The sequence below is a fragment of the Antedon bifida genome, chromosome 1 (genome assembly GCF_963402885.1).
Source record: "Antedon bifida chromosome 1, ecAntBifi1.1, whole genome shotgun sequence".
Taxonomy (NCBI): Eukaryota; Metazoa; Echinodermata; class Crinoidea; order Comatulida; family Antedonidae; genus Antedon; species Antedon bifida.
In genome coordinates, this window is record NC_136226.1 from 19181149 (window position 1) to 19204073 (window position 22925).

At 32.9% G+C, this 22925-nt stretch overlaps 4 protein-coding genes across 5 annotated transcripts in view; 2 read left to right on the forward strand and 2 right to left on the reverse strand.

Moving 5' to 3' along the window:
• The window catches only part of LOC144844692 (uncharacterized), a 276862-nt gene that overhangs the window by 128629 nt on the left and 125308 nt on the right, over positions 1-22925 (forward strand). The window lies entirely within an intron of this gene.
• The window catches only part of LOC144845189 (uncharacterized), a 141371-nt gene that overhangs the window by 24969 nt on the left and 93477 nt on the right, over positions 1-22925 (reverse strand). Inside the window, exon 4 of one of the 2 annotated variants that reach the window (XR_013612503.1) lies at positions 5754-5763. The exons of the other annotated variant lie outside the window; for it this stretch is intronic. The gene's annotated coding sequence lies outside the window, so the exon portion shown is untranslated. Of the gene's footprint in view, positions 1-5753; positions 5764-22925 lie in introns of those variants that run through there. 2 annotated transcript variants of the gene reach the window in all.
• On the forward strand, positions 3329-14607 carry LOC144844982 (COP9 signalosome complex subunit 5). The gene is made up of 8 exons (XM_078702103.1): positions 3329-3488; positions 6674-6816; positions 9236-9344; positions 10229-10483; positions 10982-11047; positions 11220-11417; positions 11972-12117; positions 13646-14607. Exons 2-8 carry the CDS (start codon positions 6683-6685, stop codon positions 13746-13748), a joined length of 1011 nt encoding a protein of 336 aa, XP_078558229.1. The 5' UTR covers positions 3329-3488; positions 6674-6682; the 3' UTR covers positions 13749-14607.
• LOC144844928 (uncharacterized) overlaps positions 17703-22925 on the reverse strand; it is a 42602-nt gene continuing 37379 nt past the window's right edge. Inside the window, exons 7-12 of the mRNA XM_078702045.1 lie at positions 20436-20577; positions 20267-20331; positions 19735-19778; positions 19215-19259; positions 18466-18567; positions 17703-18183 (exon numbers count right to left, since the gene is read on the reverse strand). Coding sequence (XP_078558171.1) covers positions 17977-18183; positions 18466-18567; positions 19215-19259; positions 19735-19778; positions 20267-20331; positions 20436-20577 — 605 coding nt within the window. The 3' untranslated portion in view covers positions 17703-17976. The remainder of the gene's footprint in view (positions 18184-18465; positions 18568-19214; positions 19260-19734; positions 19779-20266; positions 20332-20435; positions 20578-22925) is intronic.

Consider the following 22925-nt stretch of genomic DNA (forward strand, 5'->3'; position numbering starts at 1 on the left):
CGAACCCCGACTCGGCGCCGTTATATTCGAGATAGAAGCCGTGTTTGAAACCATTTATATAGTATAGAGCCTTAGGGGAACCTTTAAGAAGGTGCCCTAGTCGGTCACTTCTGATTGGCGTTGGTAGACTTGGGCGCTGCGCGGGCAGTTTGTGTAGTTGGCAAGTATCTGTCAGTCGTGGCTTGTTGGGTGGTTTTGGCTTGATTGGCATTATTTGTGTTGTTTTGGTGACGAAAGGACCCATATCCTTTACAGCGGTAGCTTGGGTGGCTCCCCCGCAACGAAAACAAGTGTGTTTGAATGCACAACTGTCGTTTGAGCAGAAGCGTCCTGGCTCGTGGTATACTCTGCAGAAACCGATGGGTGTTTTTGCCTGAAATGTAGACCGAAATGTATTGTTGATTTGTGGTTGTTTTGATTGTTGGCTGTGTGCTAAGTTGTGCAAAAGGTCCGCGCGGACGGTGGCCCAAGAGCACTTTGTGTGTTCTCTAGCAATGCGGAAGTGACGGTCGTACAATTGCCATGAAGTCGGATATTGTTTTTTGAGACTTTGAATGAATTTCAGATAAGTAAATAATTCTTGCAGATCTTGAGGGTGGGCGGACAGGTATATGGTTGCAAAGTCAAAGAAAGCCGTGAACCACTCCTGTTCATCTAACCCCCGTCTTTTTAATTTAGGGACAAGTTCAAGACCCCCATTGTATTGGATATTGAACGTCATTGGTTGGTCACGGGAGCGAAGATCACACATATCGACAAACTTGTGGGCCTGAATTTTATTCTTTAGGGTTTCGGAAATAAGAGCTCCAGCCTTGACCCCACCGGAATAGTTGAGAGGATTGGAAATAAGATTTCCTTCGGCCAGAGGGATTGGGATATTTTTACATAATGGCGGCGGGATACTATCGCTAATTGTATCAATTTCTTGGGGGATGCCCGTCGTGGTGTGACACCACCAGTCGGGCGATATAATATTATATGATAGGATCTTGCTAACGCAAATACAATAGCCGGTATCACAATCCGATCAAAGATCCCTCTGTGTATAATATCATAAACCACATTTGTTACATAATAATAAAGACATAAGTTACTTTTTATCTAAATTTAATTATAAATCATGTTAATAATCTATACACTTAAGAAATAAAATTGAACAAATAATACGGATAATAAAAAAAATCTTATTTCGTTTCCCAAGGTGAGACTCGATCTCGGTACCTCGAGTGCTGATAGATACGAGCACAGACCACCGAGCCATATACAACTGACTAAATGTTGAAGAAAGATTCCTCCACGCGTGTATTTACTATGCAGTAACCACTTTGGTACAGATACAGTAGATTATTGCATACCGCAATGAATTATAATGTTTTACTATGATGACATCTTTAAAGATTTGAAAAAATGCAAAGTATATATACTTTTAACTTTAATATATGAATATTTTAAAGAATAAAGTTAATATTAAGTTTGTTATTTCGGCCCAAGAAAATGGTTCGTTTGATTGTCGAAATTAATTTTTTTTTAAATTGAATATGCAATTAATGAACTTAATCAACTTTTGTTCTCTTAATTTCATAATAAATCATACATATGATACATACACTTTTAAGAAAATGAAATGCAAAATAGGTGTTCCCGGGCATTCTGACGATCTATATTTATTTTAAGATTTAGCATATTTTCACCATTTTGTTAACTTACACGTGCGTAGCCTGTCACTTTTGACGTGCTCGTATAACGCAATTTCGAGTTGAAAAGTGAATCAAATATGATGATATTATTAAAGAATCTGCGCACTCATGGCAATTTTTTAAAGGCTTAAAATTGCCTGAAACGTACTCTAATTTTATCGAAAATAAATTTTGACAATTGAAAATTTTATTCGCGCGTACGCATGCGTTACATGCACTACTTACGTAATTGTATTATGCCATATGATGAAATATGATCTGCAATTTATGAGTACCAAATTTTGTTTAATTGTGATTCATGCTTGTGAAGATATGATTACAAACGTGATTTCGTTAAATCGTGATTTTTGATTGCGCACCGTGAAAACATAACCACATCGATTCCTGGCCATAAGGAATATACTAAAATTGACTTAGCTAGATGAAACTGATATCAAGATAATTGACGGACAAAATAGTGCTAAGGAAAGAATAAATAAACAAAGATTCTGACAGAATCAATAAGGTTATATGCATGGAAATGGTCGGTCAAAATATGTGTAGTTTTCTCATCTTCTAAAAATCATTATCACCGAAATATTTTTAAAACCGCGGGCTATCAATACAAATAACAAAATCATTACAAAAGTCTCAACCATTCCCTTTTTTAATTTGCAGAGTCTGAAACCTGACGTTTATTGTTAAAAACCCCGAAAACAAAACAACACCAGGCCTATTAAAAACGTCAGGTGTAAGCCAAGTATTACAGTAGGCCTATTTAGTTTTACTTTCAAATAAAAAACGATTAAATATAATTAAATGATTCAATCAAACACCTAATAAATCAAACAAAAAGAATATTTTGCACACAAGCTTCGAAGTGGCCGCGGGAGGTACCAATAATGTACTAATTAGATAGGAAGAGCAAACGGGCTATTGAAAGTGGTGGCCGCTCACGGAGGTTCAAAACTGTATTGCATAAAATACGTCTATGACAAGTTTTTGTGGAGGTTGTTCTGTCATCTTTTAACCAAAGTTCTTGGTAGATTAAATGTAAATATGATTTTAAACAATTCGAGACTAATTTCAAGTTCATGTGACAAGTACGTGTGGTTGCCGAGATACAGTAGCTATATTGCGTTTCTTCATATAACCCTTGACCCTGACTTTTTAACAAATAACAATTTAAGACCAAATTTAAGTGTGTACGTGTTACATACACACATGGGCCAAAGGTAAGAAATGGCATTCCGGTCATTTTTGACTAAAAATTCCCATTATACTGAATATGAATGTATTTAAATTTAAGGACCTATATAGTCTTATATAACCTTTCCCACTGACCTTTTGACTTTTCGCCACATTTTCAAAATGTGTAACCAAGCCAAAAATGGATTGTTTGATTTTACCCTCTGATACCAATTTCTGAAGTCAAATTCTGTGGACCTCAAAGTGCATACGAAAATTAATTTAGCTACTAGAGTATAGGAAATCATGTTGTTCCTGTGAAAATCAGAGAGATGTTATAAGCCGAAAAAGGATATACTAAAATCGTTGGTTAAAATACAGTTTGTATGTTTGTCGTTTATATTTTTGGCGACGGTGGCCTTCCATACAATTTGAAACGACTCTAATAAAGCGCCACCATCGACCAAAACAACGGCGCAGCAGCAGAGACAGCAGAGGAGGAGCCTACTGTACTTGCAGAGCCTACTTGTTTTTTGTGAATAAGACCAAAGATAGAATTGAAGACTCGACTAAGGCCTAGCATAGGGGGCCTAAACATCAGTTTGATTAAACCTAATTTACCGGGTACTGTATTTTAGTAACTAACACGGATCAGGTGCCGTTTTCGGCCACCTCAACTTATATGGCCTAGGAATATTACTAGCCTAGTAGTAGTTAGTACTAACGTAACTAGGCCTAGGCCTAGTAGTAGGCTAGGACCTAGCCTACTACTAGGCCTAGCTAGTAGGTAGGCCTACTACCTAGCCTAGGTAGTAGGCCTACCTACTAGCTAGGCCGTACAGTAGAGTAGGACTAGGTAGGTAGGACCTAGCCTAGGCCTAGCTAGCCTAGGCCTACTAGCTACGTAACTAGCTAGCCTAGGCCTACTAGCTACGTAACTAGCTAGCCTACTCTAGACTTAGAGCATACTCTAATAACAGTCAGCTAGCTAGGAGGGTAGGCTAGACCTACCTACTTACTATACTAGTAGTAATAGTAACTAGTAGAGCCTAACTAGTCTAGAGGTACAGTAACTCACAGTATAGCCTAGGCTAGTACTAAAGTAGGACCAGACAGAGCATCGAGAGGGCCTACTAGTACTAGCTAGGGCTTATAGGCCTAGTGCAGTAGTAGGAAATTCGTGCAGTAGCACCGCATATATAGCCTATGCTATTTCACTTGAGTTTACCTAATTTAAAAACATTCACCCACTGCGCGGCGGTGATGGTGAGTAACCTTATGGCTTGCCCAGTTTTTGGTGCGAAAGTGCAGTAGCGCCCTTATAAACTGTACTTTCGCACCATCCTCAAGCTTACCCAATTTAAAAACATTCACCCGCTGCGCTACAGAGTTCATTGATGCTGACTGTGAAGTTAGAGTTATGCACTTGCCAATTGTATGTCCCACTATACGACTCCCGGCATGTGACCATGATATGGTGGGTGGTAAAGTGATGGACATTGAAACACCATTGTTCATTGATGTGACGTACCATCTAAGATTTTTTACGCACCCTTGCGTCAGTAATTATTTCTAAATGACGCACCTCTCCTGGGGGTCCTATAGTGGGTCATACAATTGACAAGTGCATTAGGACTTGTTAATCTTAGTATAAGTTAGTGCGAAAGTACAGTAGCGCCAGTTGAACCACCATTCTTCATGATGAAAACAGAACATGCCATTTGGACTGTCCGTCAATTTACTGCTAGTTGGCCATACACAGCTAGCAAGCTAGACCTATTATATCCTTCTATTATATGAACAGCCATTAGAGCCATATTTAGTAAAAATTTTAAACAAAGAATATAATGAAAAAATGCAAGCAATAACAGTCATTTGACATGTTTTGCGAGTTGTTACGTCACTTATCAACTACGCAGCCTCCTCTGTTGTGTACCACAATGGCTGGATCTACAGATAACATGGCAGGTCGCCAAATTAAAATAGTGTTTAGTTGGAGTTTTAATTAATTGCACGTATCCCTGAAACATACAGGTATTGTAGTTCGTAAATCATGGTTAGCTCAGCGCATTGCGTTTACGGATTTTAGAAAGTCACGTGGGGTGCACACCGGCCATCTTTGTGTCCAACTAGGCTTATTTAGAGTATGGAGTTGAGTCATTTGCTTAAAAAATGTATTTCACAAGGCTTTAAATATCGAATTTAATATCAAAACAATCAATTTATTTAAAGGTTTTTGTTAAGATAATAACGAAATCATAAAGTCACTGGGAACATGCTTTTAAACAAAAAAATTGCTATTTTTTTGCTATCATGTTCGTAGTAACTTTATAATTTTATTATTATTTTAATAAACAAATTGATTGTTTTGATATTAAATTTGATAGTTAAAGCCTTTTGAACGTTAAACATATTTATATCAAAAGACTCAACTCCATACTCTACTAACTCTTTATATAATTATATGGCTCTGAGGCCAACCAGAGCAGATATATTGAATCAAAGTCATTTTGACACAAACTGCACAACGTTTATCATCATTTCATTTGTGATAATTTCCCTTTATTTAATTATATATGTAACATTATTCATACCCTTTTCAGTATAGAACTAACAAATATATCCACAACACTTTATTAGGGACTTTACGAAACACGATGGTTAGGGGAGGCGGACGAATATTCTGTGTTTGCTAGAGCGTAAAATCATAAACAGTCAACATAGCCGTTTTATTAGTTATGCACCCTTGTGCGAAGACGACGACCGGCAGTATATATCTCTACCTCACCTGTCTCGTGGCGCGGAGCCCTTTTTGAATAGCTTGGCTTTGGTGATACAGCATAGGCCTTCCTAGCTAAGGGCCTCACATTCAAACTCCGCTTTTAACACAGCCATTTTAACTCAATAAAATGTTATTTCATTAAACAATAAAATTAGAAGTTCAAATATTATTTATAGTTTTTTAAATTCCATGTTTAAGTGTAATTTGAACTGTATATTTAAGGTTATATAAACATTACTTTTAGTTTATTAGTTGTTTTTTGACATTGTTCTTTGTTTTGAATTTTTACTATTATGGCCACCCATACTATTAAGTGTAGTAGTAGGCCTAACTAGTAGTAATTATTTTTAGTAGGCTATTTAAAGCCTAGAGTATTACTACTACTGTACTCCTTTCGAAGTCCCCAAATCGACGAATTATCACCAACAAACTAAACCAACTCCAATGAACTATGTACAGGGATTCCCATGAACGAAAAGTCTGAAGATGAATTACCCCAGACTGTTCGCTCATGGGGATCAGTGTGGTTCACTTTGGGGGTTCGAATGCAGATGTGAGAGGTGGAATGGTCATAAACAACACATTATTTTCTTATGCAGATGGATAATAATAATAATTGGAAATTCTCTTCTTTTTGGTCTAGCGAAGATTTAAATCAAGCGACTCAGCCAACTGCAAAATATTGCTGCGAGGATTGTCACTTGTACAAGACCCAGAAAACAATTGACATTGCGCCTTTATACATATCTAATTTACTTACTTCATATAAACCTGTTTGTGATCTCCGATCTTCAAACAAATGTCTATTCACCACGAAAAATCATGGGGTGGGTAATCGATCATTTACTTTTGCAGCTCCATTTCTTTGGAAATAACTTCATTGAACTCCCTTAAATCAAAGCTTAAGACCTTTATCATCAGCTGGGACTTTGACTTTACTACATGACTTCATTCATTGCATTGTTGTGTCAATGCTTATTATGCTTATTATTATTAATAAGTTGCATTATTTAAACCTTTTTTACAGATTAGAAATATGGATGCTGAAATAGCGCAGAAGACATGGGAGATGTCAAACAATATTGTTCAAGTTCAGAGTGGAGATGATATATACAAGTATGACAAGAAACAGCAACAGTTCATCCTAGCAGCAAAACCTTGGTCTAAAGAGTAAGAAAAAAGTTTAATCAAATGACCTGACCTACACTGTTAATTGAATACTGTAAATGCTGAGCTGCAGAAATATTGATAATTTAAAATATTTTTTTAGTATGCTATCGGTAATAGCCATCCAGACTAAATGAATATCAGAAGCGCCAAATTATATATATTTATATAACACCTAAATAAATTCCTGACATTTGATTGGACGATTGTGGGTCACAGGACGTGCAATAGTGCTTTTTTTAGCGTACGAAAAAAAAAAATTGTCGTGGAGGAAAAAAAAAAAGAATATTACTGTGATTCTGAACGTAAAATACAACAGCGCCGCATATTTTGTTAACATTACAATAACAAATATTGCGATGGAATTTTGGAGATATACTCATTCTAATTTAGGCCAAAAAAACATTTAAATTAGCTTTAGATCGTTTGTATGATTTTGAATAATTAAAGGGAACAACTCTACAAGACTTGGAATCATTGGAAAACACAAAATTAGCCTAGAACAGTTTCAATTACCTGGCAAAGTTTCGTAATGGTATCGCTGCCTTCTAGCCTAAATAACTAGGCCTAGCTACTGTAGGCGCTTTGTTAGCCTAGCTAGGCCTAGGATTGTTTGCATAATTAACTAAATGTGATTATAAAATCTAAAAAATCTATATAATTTAATATTATAAAAAACCAAATATATATTATTGTTTTACAATGTAAAGTATGTAAGTTCAATGTGAATCAATTGATAGCCTATCTTTTATTGTGATTCAATCAATCTGATTCAAATGACAGGAATATATTTAGATGTTATAATACAAATAATGAATGTTTTATATTCGTGTAATGGTAAAAATAATGGCATGAGGTGAATGATGAAAGGTTATATATCAACTCGGCTCCGCCTCATTGAAATATAACCTTTCATATTCACCTCATGCCATTAAAATTGTACCATTACACTCATACTGTAAACATTCATTATTTGTATAATATTACATAGTAATTTTCGCGTAATTATCGTGTCCCTGTCATTAAATTAAGCATATAAAATCCAGCAAATTCCTCACAGCATCACAAGACAAAATTTTATCTGTTGCACCACGCAACTTGCTTGAAATTAATCAACTAAACTATTTAAACTATGCATACATAGCGCCCTCATTTGTTATTAGTCCTCCCTAGATGTGATAAAAGACCGTTTGTGATTGGTTAATACTCACGGTAGTAACCTGGTACGAGCGGCGCTCTGAAAATCCGGTGATTCGGCTCCTCGAAGAAGACAAATTATTATTTATTCAGCCTACCTGACAATAATATTATTATTAATGTAGGCTTATTGATGGAAATTCTTCTGTTAATTTAAACGATCTAGCCCAAGTGAATATATTATAGCCAAGGAATCATTAATTAGTAATTATCTGTATATTATTCTTCGCAAGGTAAGGTGAATGCAACGCCTAACTAGGCAGGCTTATTACAAAGAAGGCCTAGCTACACCCGACCCAGCAGTAGATATTCAACTTGTTGTTGGCTATGTATAACAGATATCGCCTTTTATATCGGTAAAATATAAGATTTGACAACCCCTTGGGAATTTACATTTTATTTAATTTTATACATTTTTAATGTAAAATACTGATCTAACCCTAAAGTAATCAATTCGCGTCAACAACTGTGATGTGTAACAGACAGTGACTGGTTATTAGGAACTTTTAGATTTTCAGGTCGACTGATACCCTATGACGTTATTTTTATGATATGCGCGAGGCGACTGGCACGTCGACTGCTATATTTGAAAACTTGTTCATTGGCATTTTGCTGTTCGCTCTCTGAGTACGAGTTGGCGTATGACGTCATAAAGTTTAACCAAAATCATGTCAGAGAATGTAGAAGGGCAGATCCCACGATAATTATGTCATATATTCACTGGCATGTCCATTTCATCTAAATTGTCATATGTCAGTACTACCTATGTAGATGTAAATGTCGTGCACGTTTACTAAAATGTTGACGCGTTGTGATGAATGAAAAGTTTAACAAGATTTTAACTTATTTCTGAAAATAAAAAAAAAATTAATTAAATTTACCAAAATTAATTAAATTTACCACTGCATGTTAATAACATGTACTTGTTGTAATTTTATATCTACCGGGTGTAGATTATTATGGCCGGAAGTGCCTGCCCATTTTGTCATGGTAACTTTTGTGCTTTACGGGCAGCAGCCTAATTCTATGTCTGATTTTTTTCTTACAATCTTGTTAATTTTTTTCTTGTTAATTTTATTTGGCTAATTAATTAATTGCTTTGTATTGTATGTAACAGGTCTATTTAACATTATTTCTCTGTGATTTAAATACAAATACTGTATCCAAAAAAGTAACATTTATTGGAAGCTTTTATGAGTTTTTTTTTACATTTATTACTCGATAGTAATCACTACTTTAAGTACATCAAGATCTCTGCACTAGCTCTGTTGAAGATGGTGATGCATGCACGATCTGGACGAACACTTGAAGTTATGGGACTACTTCTAGGAAAGGTACATTATTTTTTTTAACAACTGAGTATCCTTAATAGGGACGTCAGGATGGTAGACAAGGGGATTGTAGATAAAAAGATACGGTAATGTATACAAAGTATCTGCACTATATAAGCACCGTATACGGAGTTCATTACGTCCGTTCATTATCAGGACTGTATTTGGTAGATTTAATGGTTGGTCCGATAGACGGAGCAAAGTTTAGTAGGAGGGGCTAGGGTTAGGGTTTTGGTTGATTTTTAAAATAACCATAACGCTCTGTTAATTACCGTCCCGGTGCGTAAAAAGGCCCTAATGTCTGATTTGTTATTTTGTATAATGTGCTGTTCATAATTATACTGCTCAGTAAACGTTTACTGTATTTAATATTTCTATTACAGCACGTCTCGTCATCATGTGCGCATCATCAATAAATATAGCGTTGTTCAATGCTTGTCATTAATAAAACTTTCATTCGTTAAATATTCTCCCCATTCAACTCATAAACATTGGTTGTACTGTATTACTATAATAGTATGATTATTTTTATAATTTGTACATTTAACAAAGACAATGAAGTTGTTCAACCTTTAATATATGAATACATCATTATTTTAAAATTCACAGTGTATTTGTTTTTACAAATATTAATTGTTTTCACAAATACTATATTATTACCTTATTGATTTAAATCAAGAAAGTTCATGAATAAAATATGAACATAATTTGTAAAATTTATGAAAATTAAGATAAGGAGCAAGTTTTCTGTCATAGTGTATGTTACACAAAATAAAATGTAAGGCATTTTAGCTGCAGGTGGCTTAGCATGAAATCAAAATGTGAGAAAACTTGCACCTTATCTTAATTTTTGTAAATTTCACAATTTAATCTTTGTTATATTGTAGGTTGATGGAGAAACAATGATAGTAATGGATTGTTTTGCCTTGCCAGTTGAAGGTACTGAGACGCGCGTGAATGCACAAGCTGCAGCATATGAGTACATGGCGGCATATATAGAAAGTGCCAAGCAGGTTGGACGATTGGAGAATGCGATTGGCTGGTACCATAGTCATCCTGGCTATGGCTGCTGGTTATCAGGTATAGATGTCAGTACACAGATGTTGAATCAGCAATTTCAAGAGCCATTTGTTGCAATTGTTGTAAGTAAATATTTACTACCTACCCCACACCACAACACTCCAGTATAGATTTAAACCTTCTAGTACAATTCTGGTTAATTTGATACCCACTACATTCTGGTTAATTTGATACCCACTACACCAGCAACATTTTCCACTACATACAAGAGCAAATAAATTTTGATTGAGGCTGCATGTCTGCTGTTTGATTTGAGTGCTCAACTTATTTTCTGAGCTTTGATTGGTTGCGCAATGTTTTGCTTTTCAAAAAGTAGATAATTAATTACTAACTTCGATATTACACAAATACATTTGTCTATTTGGAAAACGGGGTTTAGGTCATAGCGTAAAAGAATCTATCATACACAACACTTTTTAACATTTCATTTTGTTGCATTATTATTCGATGTTACCACTAACAACTATAGGTCACAATTTTCAACATTGATTCATAGTGTTGTCTGCAATTTTTTTCACCTACATTACTCAAAAGTGAAACATTTTTTTTATACATAATAGATTGATCCAACAAGAACAATTTCTGCTGGTAAAGTCAACATAGGAGCATTTAGAACATATCCAAAGGTAATAAAAGTGTTTATATTGTATATTTTATCTTTTGATAATTGATATTTGTGAACAGATACAGGATCATAAGGAGTCCCTGCACTATTTGCATCACTTTCTGGCTGCCTAGATGGATGCCTTGAAAATACTTTCTTTGGTAAAAAAAATACATCTATGGTAATTTATTTAGGGTTACAAGCCACCAGATGAAGGGCCTTCAGAGTACCAGACAATTCCATTGAACAAGATTGAAGATTTTGGGGTGCATTGCAAACAATACTATTCATTGGAGATATCGTACTTCAAATCAGCATTGGACAGGAAACTTTTAGAATCTTTATGGAATAAATATTGGGTGAACACATTAAGCTCTTCTAGTCTATTAACAGTAAGTTTGTTTTTTTACCATGCATAACTTTGCAGATCTCCAAAGCATATCTCTACATGACGTGGTGTATTCTGTCTCTCCAATGCTAACCTTAGGATGAAAAAAAAAGAACCATAAATCAGGCACTCCCATCCATGTATGTTTATTTTAACCTGCTTTAGCTTGTTGGATGAATTGTTGAATTTAATTTTTTTTTATTAAAACATTTACCCATATATTATAGTACTAATGCCAATTTCTCCAAGATTGTTTTAAATAAATATATTAGCCTCTATTTAATGGTTTGTTGTATGTATTGTTAAATTGTTATACTAACCATTTATTGTTAGGCCACACTTTCATAAATTCTTCTGCAATTTCATTTTTCCAATTTTGCATCAAATTTACAACTACCTGAGTAGTACAATTTTGTTTATTTTACAATTGCATGATTTTAGTTACTACAAACTTGTTTCGTATGGCCCCACCACATCAAGTGGAATACAAGATGTAATATGCCACATTTCACTGGAATCATTTTTTTTTTATTATGCTTATCATTTGATTTTTATTAGAATTCTGACTATACTACTGGACAAATATTTGATTTGTCAGAGAAGTTGGAGCAGGCTGAAGCCCAGTTAAGCAGAAGTAACTTTATGCTTGGTATGGACCAAGATAAGAAAGCAGAAGACAAGTTGGTAAAGGCAGCTAAAGATGGGTTAGTATTATACTATAAACTACCAGGTACCTGTCCAATGCACGTGCACCATCTTATAATAATGATTTTAAGGTTCGGAATCAAAAAGATAGTACAGTACAGTAATATTAGTACAATGCAATTTATACAAATCTATAATTATACATCATTTATATTAATTAGAAAGGAAGATAAAGTTAATAGCTCTATATTTCAGTGTCTATTTTGTTTTAATTCTAACAGCGAGAAATTTTAAATACAAAGTCATATACGAGTCATTGCAAATAATATTAGTGCTCACTGTAAAATGAATGTTGGAAAAACATGCAGTCACAAAAAAAGAATCTCGTTAATATCTCTATCTTTGTTCTTGTTTTGTCCTCATGTTTGGTATAGGACATAATCCTGCATTTCATAGTCGTCTGGTAAATTGTCTTGTTTTCTAAAAGCTTCCAAAGTATGTTAATATCATTTCCGACTGGAGAACAGTGACTTAGTTGAATCTGGTTGAATATTCTTGCAGTCTCCTGTTGTTCAGTTGAATGTTTTAATTGTAAGAATGTTTGTTTTTAATATCAACAACTGCATCCTCCTTGTTTGTACCACATTGAAAATAAATTACATAAAATGAACAATTCAACATTCCAAACAAATAACAAAACATAAAAGCCTGGGTGATAATAGAATTAGAAGCCTCTCTTAGTCAGACATATCGGCCTGAAGGTGAGCTACTAGTATCTGACTTGCGGTTTAGGAGGAGATAGAGGAACAAATTTTGGCTTATTGCTATTATAATAATTTTAATTAATTAATTTTTGTGACATTTTGCAATATCTGTACAGGCTAATAATTTATGCCAGCAGCGGTTTGATTTGGTTAATAGAAATGTTGGTGTATCAAGAAAGAGTAAATCATTTCCATATGTTGAATAAATAATTAGTTAACCATGCCTATTGCATAGTTTCCCCAGCTTATAATAAACAACACCACAATAACCGCTCTGATAATTATATATAAATAAACATATTTCAACTAATTTTTTGTACAAAAAATGTGTGTTAATCATATATTGCAACTATTGTATTATATGTATTCCAAGTATTCAGTGTTACAAATCACAAATTATAATTCTTGCCTCTTGTACAAAAATGAAGTTTTTTGGACAAGTAGTTCTCAAGAAAATGCAATTACAGTTTACTTGTTACTTTAAGACTGCTCGCCGGCTTTTGAAAAATTCTGTCCTATCTTTTAACACTAGCAGGTCTGAAAAGTGTACTATAATTGGTCCAGAATTGGGACCGTGGTCCCAAATGGTCCCAAAATTTAATGGAATGGTCCTTGACCACATATCTATCTGTACATTCATTTTGGTAAATTTCTTGTAATTACTTTTTGAGTAATCCTGCTAACAAACAAACAAACACACGCGATCGATTACATATACCTCCTTGGCGGAGGTAAAATATATATATAAATATGAAATCATTTGTAGGTTATATAATATAAAACAAATATATATTGTTTATTGTTTTTATAATTTTTGTTTAAGGTGCAAAACAACTATAGAAGCTATGCATGGATTGATGTCACAAGTGATCAAGAACAGGTTATTCAATCAGCTTCAATCAAATCCACCACCTAAAGGACAATGAACTTTATATTAAGACTTTTCTATATTTTAACTTAATATAATACGCTGTTGTTTATTTAGAGCAGCAACAAAGATACATGTGATGGAGGATGTTGCTAAATTTAGCAAATGCTGGTTAAATATATTTAACAAATTGCAAATTAATTAAAATTGAAGTGTTTTAATCATAAAATCATTTGTTGCACTGGTCCATGGTGACAATTTGTGTTAGACAAACACAATTGAATATGGGGATTGGTGCAAGCAGCCACAATGCCAGCCAATCACGTTTTACACCAATAGGCTGTTTTTTGCTCCAATATTTTGCCAGTCAATAGGATGAATATGTATATAAAATCAATGTGTTCACTAAAAAATAATTATACAGATATTTAATGCCTGAATTGCAAGGCCGTTATGCCACCATTACAGTTTGGCAGGTTTCAACTTTACCATTTTTTGACAAACCTTAGATTATTAATGATTAATTACTAGATTAATCTCTTCATGGCACATCAATACATTATTATTCTCCAACAAGGATATTCTCACAACAGCACAACTTTAATTCTTGTGGCTAAGACCAAAACTAATTGAAAACAAAGACTGTAGTTCACTGTCTTTGTCAATGTATATAATTCCTCATTAGTTCAGTGTAGAAAATGCGGTAGTGGTTGTACACCATTTTGTAAAACCAACTAGGTGCTCATTCAGCCAGATGTGGATCTATTTTTGCTATGTTTTCAAGTACAAAATGAAAAGGAACTTTCTAAATAATATAGTATTATTCATTTATTCATTTCAATTTCTGTTGTACTGTAGGTGTTTCAGATTTGACAGGAAAGAAAAGTGAAATATAACATCATGCTTCTTTTTGTTTATACTGTACTCAGTTTACTTATGTCATACAGCTATAAACATCAATAACATCATCTTTTATACTGTACTCAGTTTACTTATGTCATCCAGCTATAAACATCAGTAACATTATCTTTTATACTGTACTCAGTTTACTTATGTCATCCAGCTATAAACATCAATAACATTATCTTCTATCTGACAGGAACACAATATGTCAATCTTAAGCTTCTATGTGCTTCACATGCAGAGGTGCACACTGACTAATGGAATAGAATAGATTAAGTTTGTGCACATTGAATTAAGGCTGTAAGGGTGTGTGGCGCAGCGTGTTGGACGTTGGACTACTGATCGTGAGATCGCGGTCGAATCCAACTCTACCGCATTGCTTGTATCCTTAGGCAAGATACTTTACTTACGTTTTCCTCTCTCCACCCAGGTGTATAAATGGGTACCCGGTATAGATCAAGAGACAACTTTGCGCTGATTACTAGCTGCATTATGGGAGTATGTTTCCATAGGTGTTGAATGACAGGGGTAATAATGTTCAGCGCTTACAGATTTCACAACATTAGGCGCTATATAAATCCAGGATATTATTATTATTAATTATTTTTCTGATGAAGCAATTCACCTCTGTAGCAAATTAAAATGACTTATTACAGTAGTCATTATGCAAATAATCAATTTTACAAGAAATGCAGTATAAAAACTTTAATATTTTATTTATGCACTTTCCTTTTCGATGAGTTTTATTAGAAAAGAAACGGATTACACAATAAAAGCAGCATAATATTACATATGTACATTTAGTATGTTTCATAATTGATGCAGCTTCTGTTTTGAAAACAACATTTAACAAAATGAAAAACAAATCATCAATACCCTACACCATGGATAAAAAATGATTTTCCCATACCAAATTACTAGGCTAATTAAAAACTGGCATCAGATATACAAATAATTACATTACACAAACTATTTGTATAAAAATAATATAAAAGCATTGTTTCTGTCTTTTTAATGGCATTTGAAAAACAAGTGAAATCATATTCTACGAATTGTAAAAAAAATCACTTATAGTCCCATTAAAGATTTATTAACAATAAAAACATTCACATTTTTAAAAATATAAAATGTTTTAATTCTTTGTAAAGGCCATGATCCACAAGTATATTTTTCATTCTACTATTTTTTGTTATAATTGTTTAACTTTAAAAAAGTTAATTTAGATCCAAGTGTGTTTAACACAATTACATATATTGATAATGTAATTGATACATCAACATTAGATAAACATCAAAGTTATTTTAAAATGTAATATGTACATCATAATAGCAGATAAAATAGATATTTTGTTTACTATTACTCATATGACAATTACTTTATAGTAAATTATACATTTAATATTATGTAACAATATGAATGATGTTTAATTTAATGAATCCTTAATTATCCTAATTAGAAAAAGCTGAAGGTGAAATGAGCTGAATAAAATCTATTGCACCCTAACATCTTTCTCTTCAAGCTGCATCTATAACAATGTTTAAATAAACTTACAACAATCATTACATAATGATGGAGTAACTGTATCTTTAAAGTATATTATAGCGAATGTTTAATTCAATATTCCTATACCAACACACCACCTTATTGTAGATTCTTTTCATATCTTTAATGTATATTATCTTAGCGAATGTTCTGCACCTTATTGTAAAATAAAAGCTGCCTTTAAAAATAGTACATAATAGTATAAAACAAGGCACATTTTTAATATAGTACTTTCCAGTAATATCAATATTTGAAATTAATTTTTCTGAAAATTGTTTTATCATATGTTTACACATTTACTAGAATTTTTTATATTTTTTACATAAAATATCAAACTACATACAATTACTAGCTCATTTCATAACCTTTCTAATGATTCGTTTTAGCAATCACTTAAAGGCCAGATGCTGATGTCTCATCAATTTTGGTATTTTGTTTTTTAATACAGGATTTAATTGAAAATATCAGTTAGATAGTTCATGCAGTAAAATCTATTATTTTGTACACAGATATTGTAAAAAGAGGCATTTAATTTTTATTTTCATGCTACAGTTTATCATAAATTATCCAATATATATATCCACCAAACTTTTTTTCTGGAGTGCTCCATATATGGTGATAATAAATAACATTCTGTATTTGATCATGTAAAGAGAAATCCATTCTTTTTTAGAAAGAATTTTTTTTATAATCTAAAATTTATGCCTGTACTCAAGTTTTAAATTAAAATAAATGATTTAGAATCAATCATTGCTTATCATTAAATCACAATTTTCCTAATAAAGTATAAATACTACATAAATCCAAACCAAAATTCTTATTTTATTGAAACAATTTAAAATTATATTGATATTAAAAATATTTAATATATCTATAATACAAATGAAATGTCTCTCTACATAGACCTGACATCAAATAGCACTCTTATTATATTTATATTTGACACTCTATAAAAAATATTTACACTTTTATCACTTTTCCTGTTATTTACACTATTTACACAAGATTATAAATTAACTACATACAATTAAATATATCACTTTCAAACAAACAAAATGTCCAAAATAATTATTTTCCTTTTCTCATGGAATGGTAAAATTAAATATCCCGATTGTGTATTTATAATCAGGTATATTTTGTATAATGATCCAATCAAGCATGTATTTTCATTTTAGATTTTGCAAGCCCTTTTATTTTGTATTTATTTAATAGCACTATCTCTTCTATTAGAAATAGAACATACCCACTGTTACCAGCAATATGTGAAGATTATTGCACATATAACATTTTTTTCTCAACAAATGAGATCGTTGTATCACCTCATGTAATAGATTTAGCACAAAAAAAAAAACTACACAGAGTAGTGTAAATTTTGCAATATAGTATTGCAAAACAGTTGTCTCCATTTCCTACAACAAATTATACAATTTTCAATTTAATCAGTAAAATCATATATACTGTACATATTTCTTGTGGATTATATAGTTGAAATACTATCCAGACAACAAAACACCTGGCCCTGGATTAACTACCAAGGATTAAAGGAATCATTTCTGGGGTGGTAACTGAACATAATGGAAGTTGTCCCTAGGGGTTAGTCAGGTGTCAACTATATACATGTTATAGGCCTACAGTACCTTTAATTTATAGCAGTTTACAGAAATGCACATACAGTGATTATAAAAGGTTAAAGTAGTTTATCATTTGTTATAATTGTATCTGAATGAGTTAGTCTAGTAATATTAGCATTATTATTTCTATTCACCCGTAGGATTTACTGTATGATAAATTGATGATAATAATGTACACTCTAAAACATAAATATTTACATGATTTAATACCTAAGCTGAAATAGCTATGGCGGAGTGTGAAGTATGTATCTTGTGTTCCTCTACTGATTCTTGTATTGTTGGCATTGCAGGCATTGTCTGTGTTCTTCTTGGACCGATTCCTGGTTCCTTGACAGTACCATAGTTGAATCCTCGAGAATCAGGCTGATACAGAGGGCGGTAGATACCTCTGGCTGAATTAAATCTTGATGCAAAAGTCTAAAAAAATTGAGATGATTTCAAATATCTACACTTACAGTAATATAATCTACTTTTTTCTACAGTCTACAGTACTATAGGATTTAGTTTTTACAAAAACACAGTTTTAATATCAAATTATATAAGTTTAGTGACTGATGCAACTCATTATGGAATTTTAGATCAAAAGACATGAGGAGACTTTTCATCACAAGCAGATTCAGAACCTAGGCATGTTACAAGACACATGTTACTATAAGGTACTCTATACTCACTGTAAATTATGTAAATTATAATACTCACCCCATCTTCTGGAAATAGAAGAGCACCTTCAGCATCAATGACTCTCTGTACTGGGTGAAATACCACCAGTAATGCTATTATTGGAATCACCAGCTTGAAAGTCTAGTACAATTATTTTCAATAAACAAATTAGATAAAGAAAATCGGTTGGTGACACAGAAATTCTATGTATACAGTAGTAAAAAGTAAATTTTGCAATTAAATAGTATCATTAATAATCCATTCCTACAATGTCCTATTAGGGACCTGTAAGAAAAGGGTTAGGGTTTTTTATTGTTTAAGATTGGTTTAATGCCTATACTTATACCGTTATATGTAGTGTCGTTTATGTTATAAACATTACATTAATGTCTCAACAAAAAAGGAGGAAGAAAAAACAGAATTCATTAGCAGATAAATCTGTCTACAGTATATCATAGAATTATGTCCACACATAATTCATTTAACTCCAAGCAAAGAAATACTGATAAAATTTCAACATAAATCATGTCATCATTCTATTGACAGAATTGATTACTGTACTCCCAAACACACAGCCAGTAGTATTATGCATAAGTAGTAATTTCCCAAAACGCACACTGTATGTTTTAAACATCTATAGGTATCTACACACTATTTTCTCTATTGGAGTTAATTGGGGTCTACCAGGGACTGTACTGTAGTAGAATATATAATATAATTAGGACCAGAAGCATGCATAGAATGCATAGAAAATGTTATAATGGTAGCATATTGTAACTATAACTTACCATTAGAAGTAGGTAGACAACACTGTATGAGACTTGGTTATGATTCTAAAATATTGACATAAACATGTTAAAAAATACAAAATCTATTAAAATATTATAATATATAGTACAGTATGTTAAAGAGTCGCTTCCAATTGGATTTGAACGATACAATGAAAGCCCGGTGGTCTAATACATCTACATATCCAGCAGGGGGATTTTTCTCATTCTCATAAATTTTCTCATCTTTATCGTTTCTAAATTAATTAATTTTCAGTATATCCCGGGCGGTTTAGCATTAATTGTGTGCCTGTTAACTTATTAAAATATATTCAAGAATATCTTTTTTATTTTGGAAATAAGTCGATTTAACACAATACAAGCAAATGTAAAAATCCTTTTCTTTATGGCCCATATAACTATATTTTTGTTTCTGATCATTGTACGGCATTACTAGTTAAAGAATAACATAGATATCGCAATCTATTAATAAATTAATAGTGTCTTTTAAATGTTGTGCCATAAATTATTGATTACTTACAAAAATACCACTGCAGGAATTATCTTGATCTTGATTTCCAAAACCTGTAAAATAAACATAACATTTTTTCATAATATCAATTCAGTATCAATTTATTCAATCCACCATATCAAAATAATGTATAACAAATGTTGTGCTGGGCGTGACCATAAGAGCGAACCTTGTTTTCCAGACAGCCAAGGTAGAGATATGACAATCGAAAATTAACCTAGAATGTTCGATGTTTATAACTGTTTTACTTTGCATCCAAAGTTGGAGAACTACCTTTTTGAATGGCCTAGAATGATTTACGATGAATAAATTGAATAAAAGTTTATTTTCAGAACAATACAGTAGGTGTGTTATAAAATAAATTATGTGAATTTTAAAAATAATGAATGTTTTGTATTTGTTGAATGTTGAGAATATTTCATTCAATGCTCTGCCTCATTCAATAAAGCAGTCAATCTTTCAACTCATGAAATATTCTCACCATCCAACAAATACAACCATAATTTGCAATGCACTAATAAATTATAGTTATCTTCCTCACCTGCCTTCATACAGCTATCAAAGATGACAGTAGCAATTGTTGACAATTCAAATACAATGATTATGCTTTACAAAGAAAAGTAAACACTATTAGTTAACATGTAAATTTAATAACAAATTATAATGGTATTTTTCCTACAGTGTTCATTTTTCACTACTTAGCTACTTACCACCATAAATCTCTTTTCTGAGCTCGTCTTGCACTCTCAAGAGTTGTCACTTCATTCAACTTCATTGTTATATAAACTCCAGCAACAAGGAAGATTTGCACAAGAACTAGCTCTACTCCTGACAGCATTAACCAATACGGATCTGAAGTTAAAATAAAAATATTAGTAACATGCAAAAAAAAAATCTGAATAGAAAGGCCAAATACACTAAAGTCCTCTATAAAAAGTTTGGGGGCATTTTTTTTTTAATAGCAGGCAACCATGTTGAATGCATCCTTTGTGGGGTGACAAAAACAATAGGGGTGAATGCCATCAGATGAAGATGATCTTCAGTTTTGGGTTTTAAGGTCAGTTTATAGTGGTCAAACAAGGTCAAAATATAGGATATTTATTTTATTCACTGAAAATCATCTACACCATCAGATCTATCAAATCCAAAAGTACACAGTTTTATAATAGACTTTCATCCAGTATGTTGTTAATTTAAATGTTTATGTTGTCCACCAATCAGCATTTCGATTTTTGTCGTGAAAATAGGTCAAGTATTATATGTATGATGATCTTGACATCCCATTACTCCCAATTCCTCTGGGACTGTAAACATTTAAAATATTCCTATTTCTGGTTATTTTGATACTCAATGAACATCTTCCAGGTATAACCTTGAAAATGACCTTTGACCTGAAATTTGAGAGTACCATCCCTATCTTTTTTGTCATCCCATAAGGGATATATTCCACATGGTTGACTGTTATTAACAGAAAATGCCCCATGATTGGTTCATCATTGGCTCCCTACTCACATCTCTGCGACCTCAAAATGTGAAATGTAAAGATGGCAGAAAACGGCCAAAATGTTCGAAAAACATTGCAATTAAAAGAATGGTGTAATATTAATAACCACATGGTATATAAGTACAAAGGCTTCAACAATACATTATAACATAGACGTACTAAATTAGACTAACTATATTTAAAATAATTTATAAATAAATAATACAGTAAACATTTTTTTATAAGAAAATTTATCAAAAGCTCTGGTGTCCAATAATGAAATTTATATCCGATTCTAATATTTACTGTAGGCCTAAGTTTGTACCAGTTACAGGTACTTTACAGAATTAGTATGGACAGTAATTCTCAAGGTCTCAATTAACAACAATAGTGTTTCATTATCAAAGATTAACTACGGAAGTTAGCACAAATCAAACTTGAAGATTGATCACTTAAAATCTTTTTCAGCTGTTAAAGTAATTGATAAAACTAATATTAACCACAAAACCATATAGTGAATTAATAAGTATGTTTCATAGTAAAGTATTAACATTGTGAATGCGGACATGGTATTATTCCTAAGACTGATGATGACACATTAATCTGCAAAGCAAATGTTTATATCAGGTGATTACACAAATTTTAAATTCTGATTTTAATAATTATGCAATATAAGATTTAGTGACATTCAATTGGATTTTCCTAAGTCATTTCCCATGTGTATTCTCCACTTCCATAAAATGATCTACATTATTTTTAAAAAAACAGGTACTTTTCAAGTTTGTGAGTGTGGAGACTAAAAAAACAAAAATAGAGGCAACAGGAGAGTTCATATATTATATAGTGAAACCAGGCTATACCGAGAAGATATCAAAACGTACAGTGGCGAAGCGAATTTTGTTAAATGACACCCCTAGATGGCTGGAAATGGTAGTCTCGCACATAAAATTCATGATAAATGGCACCTCTAAATGGCCGGAAAAGACACTCGGACTAGCATGCTACCAACGAGCAAAACGATCATACTTTTTTCATCCTCCTGACACACGTGGACTATTTAAAATACGATAACTTTTTTTTGCCGTATATTAGATGCGAGTGCTCTGTGCGGAACTGCCACTGTGGGGCACGTATTTGGAGAGATTTTTTCAGAGATGAGGTGGGGGTATTGGGCATGTTGGGGATGGGGGTTCGCAGTCGGTTAAGAGGGGTTCGCTGTAAAGGGGGTTTGCCCGAACCAGAAAAACCCCCCTGGCTACGGGCCTGGGTGGGCTAATCTGTACAAATTTCCTACTACCGTAGTTCCTCTTGTACAATTCCACCCCCTTGTAGGTGAAATTTGCCCATACTTACAAATTTGGGAGGTGGGGCTATAACTATTTCCCAGAGTATGAAACAAAAATGACGATCCTTCTTCTGGCTACAATGCAAATAGGCTATCTAAAGATATATTCCGATGTGACCCTTGGTTGGTTTAGAATTTCTTCTAATGCCTATATACATTAAACTTCTCAAGAGCATTGAAATTGTGTCTTTGAGTTGGGTTAGATTATGTTATGTTTATATTAAGTCAATATTTCTTCATAATGTGACCTACACTTAGCGTCCTAAATGACATCGACATGAACTTGATCAAGAGGTTCTCCTGGTCCCACGCTCGAGCTTTGTAAAACAATTGCATGTGTTGCATGAGACACAAACTACTGCGCAACCTCAG

Excerpts from the sequence above, each read along its gene's own strand:
- LOC144844982 (XM_078702103.1), top strand. The coding sequence starts at position 6,683 with ATGGATGCTGAAATAGCGCAGAAGACATGGGAGATGTCAAACAATATT. Across the intron at positions 6,817-9,235 it reads GCAAAACCTTGGTCTAAAGA|TAATCACTACTTTAAGTACA; the intron begins GTAAGAAAAAAG and ends ATTACTCGATAG. Across the intron at positions 9,345-10,228 it reads TGGGACTACTTCTAGGAAAG|GTTGATGGAGAAACAATGAT; the intron begins GTACATTATTTT and ends GTTATATTGTAG.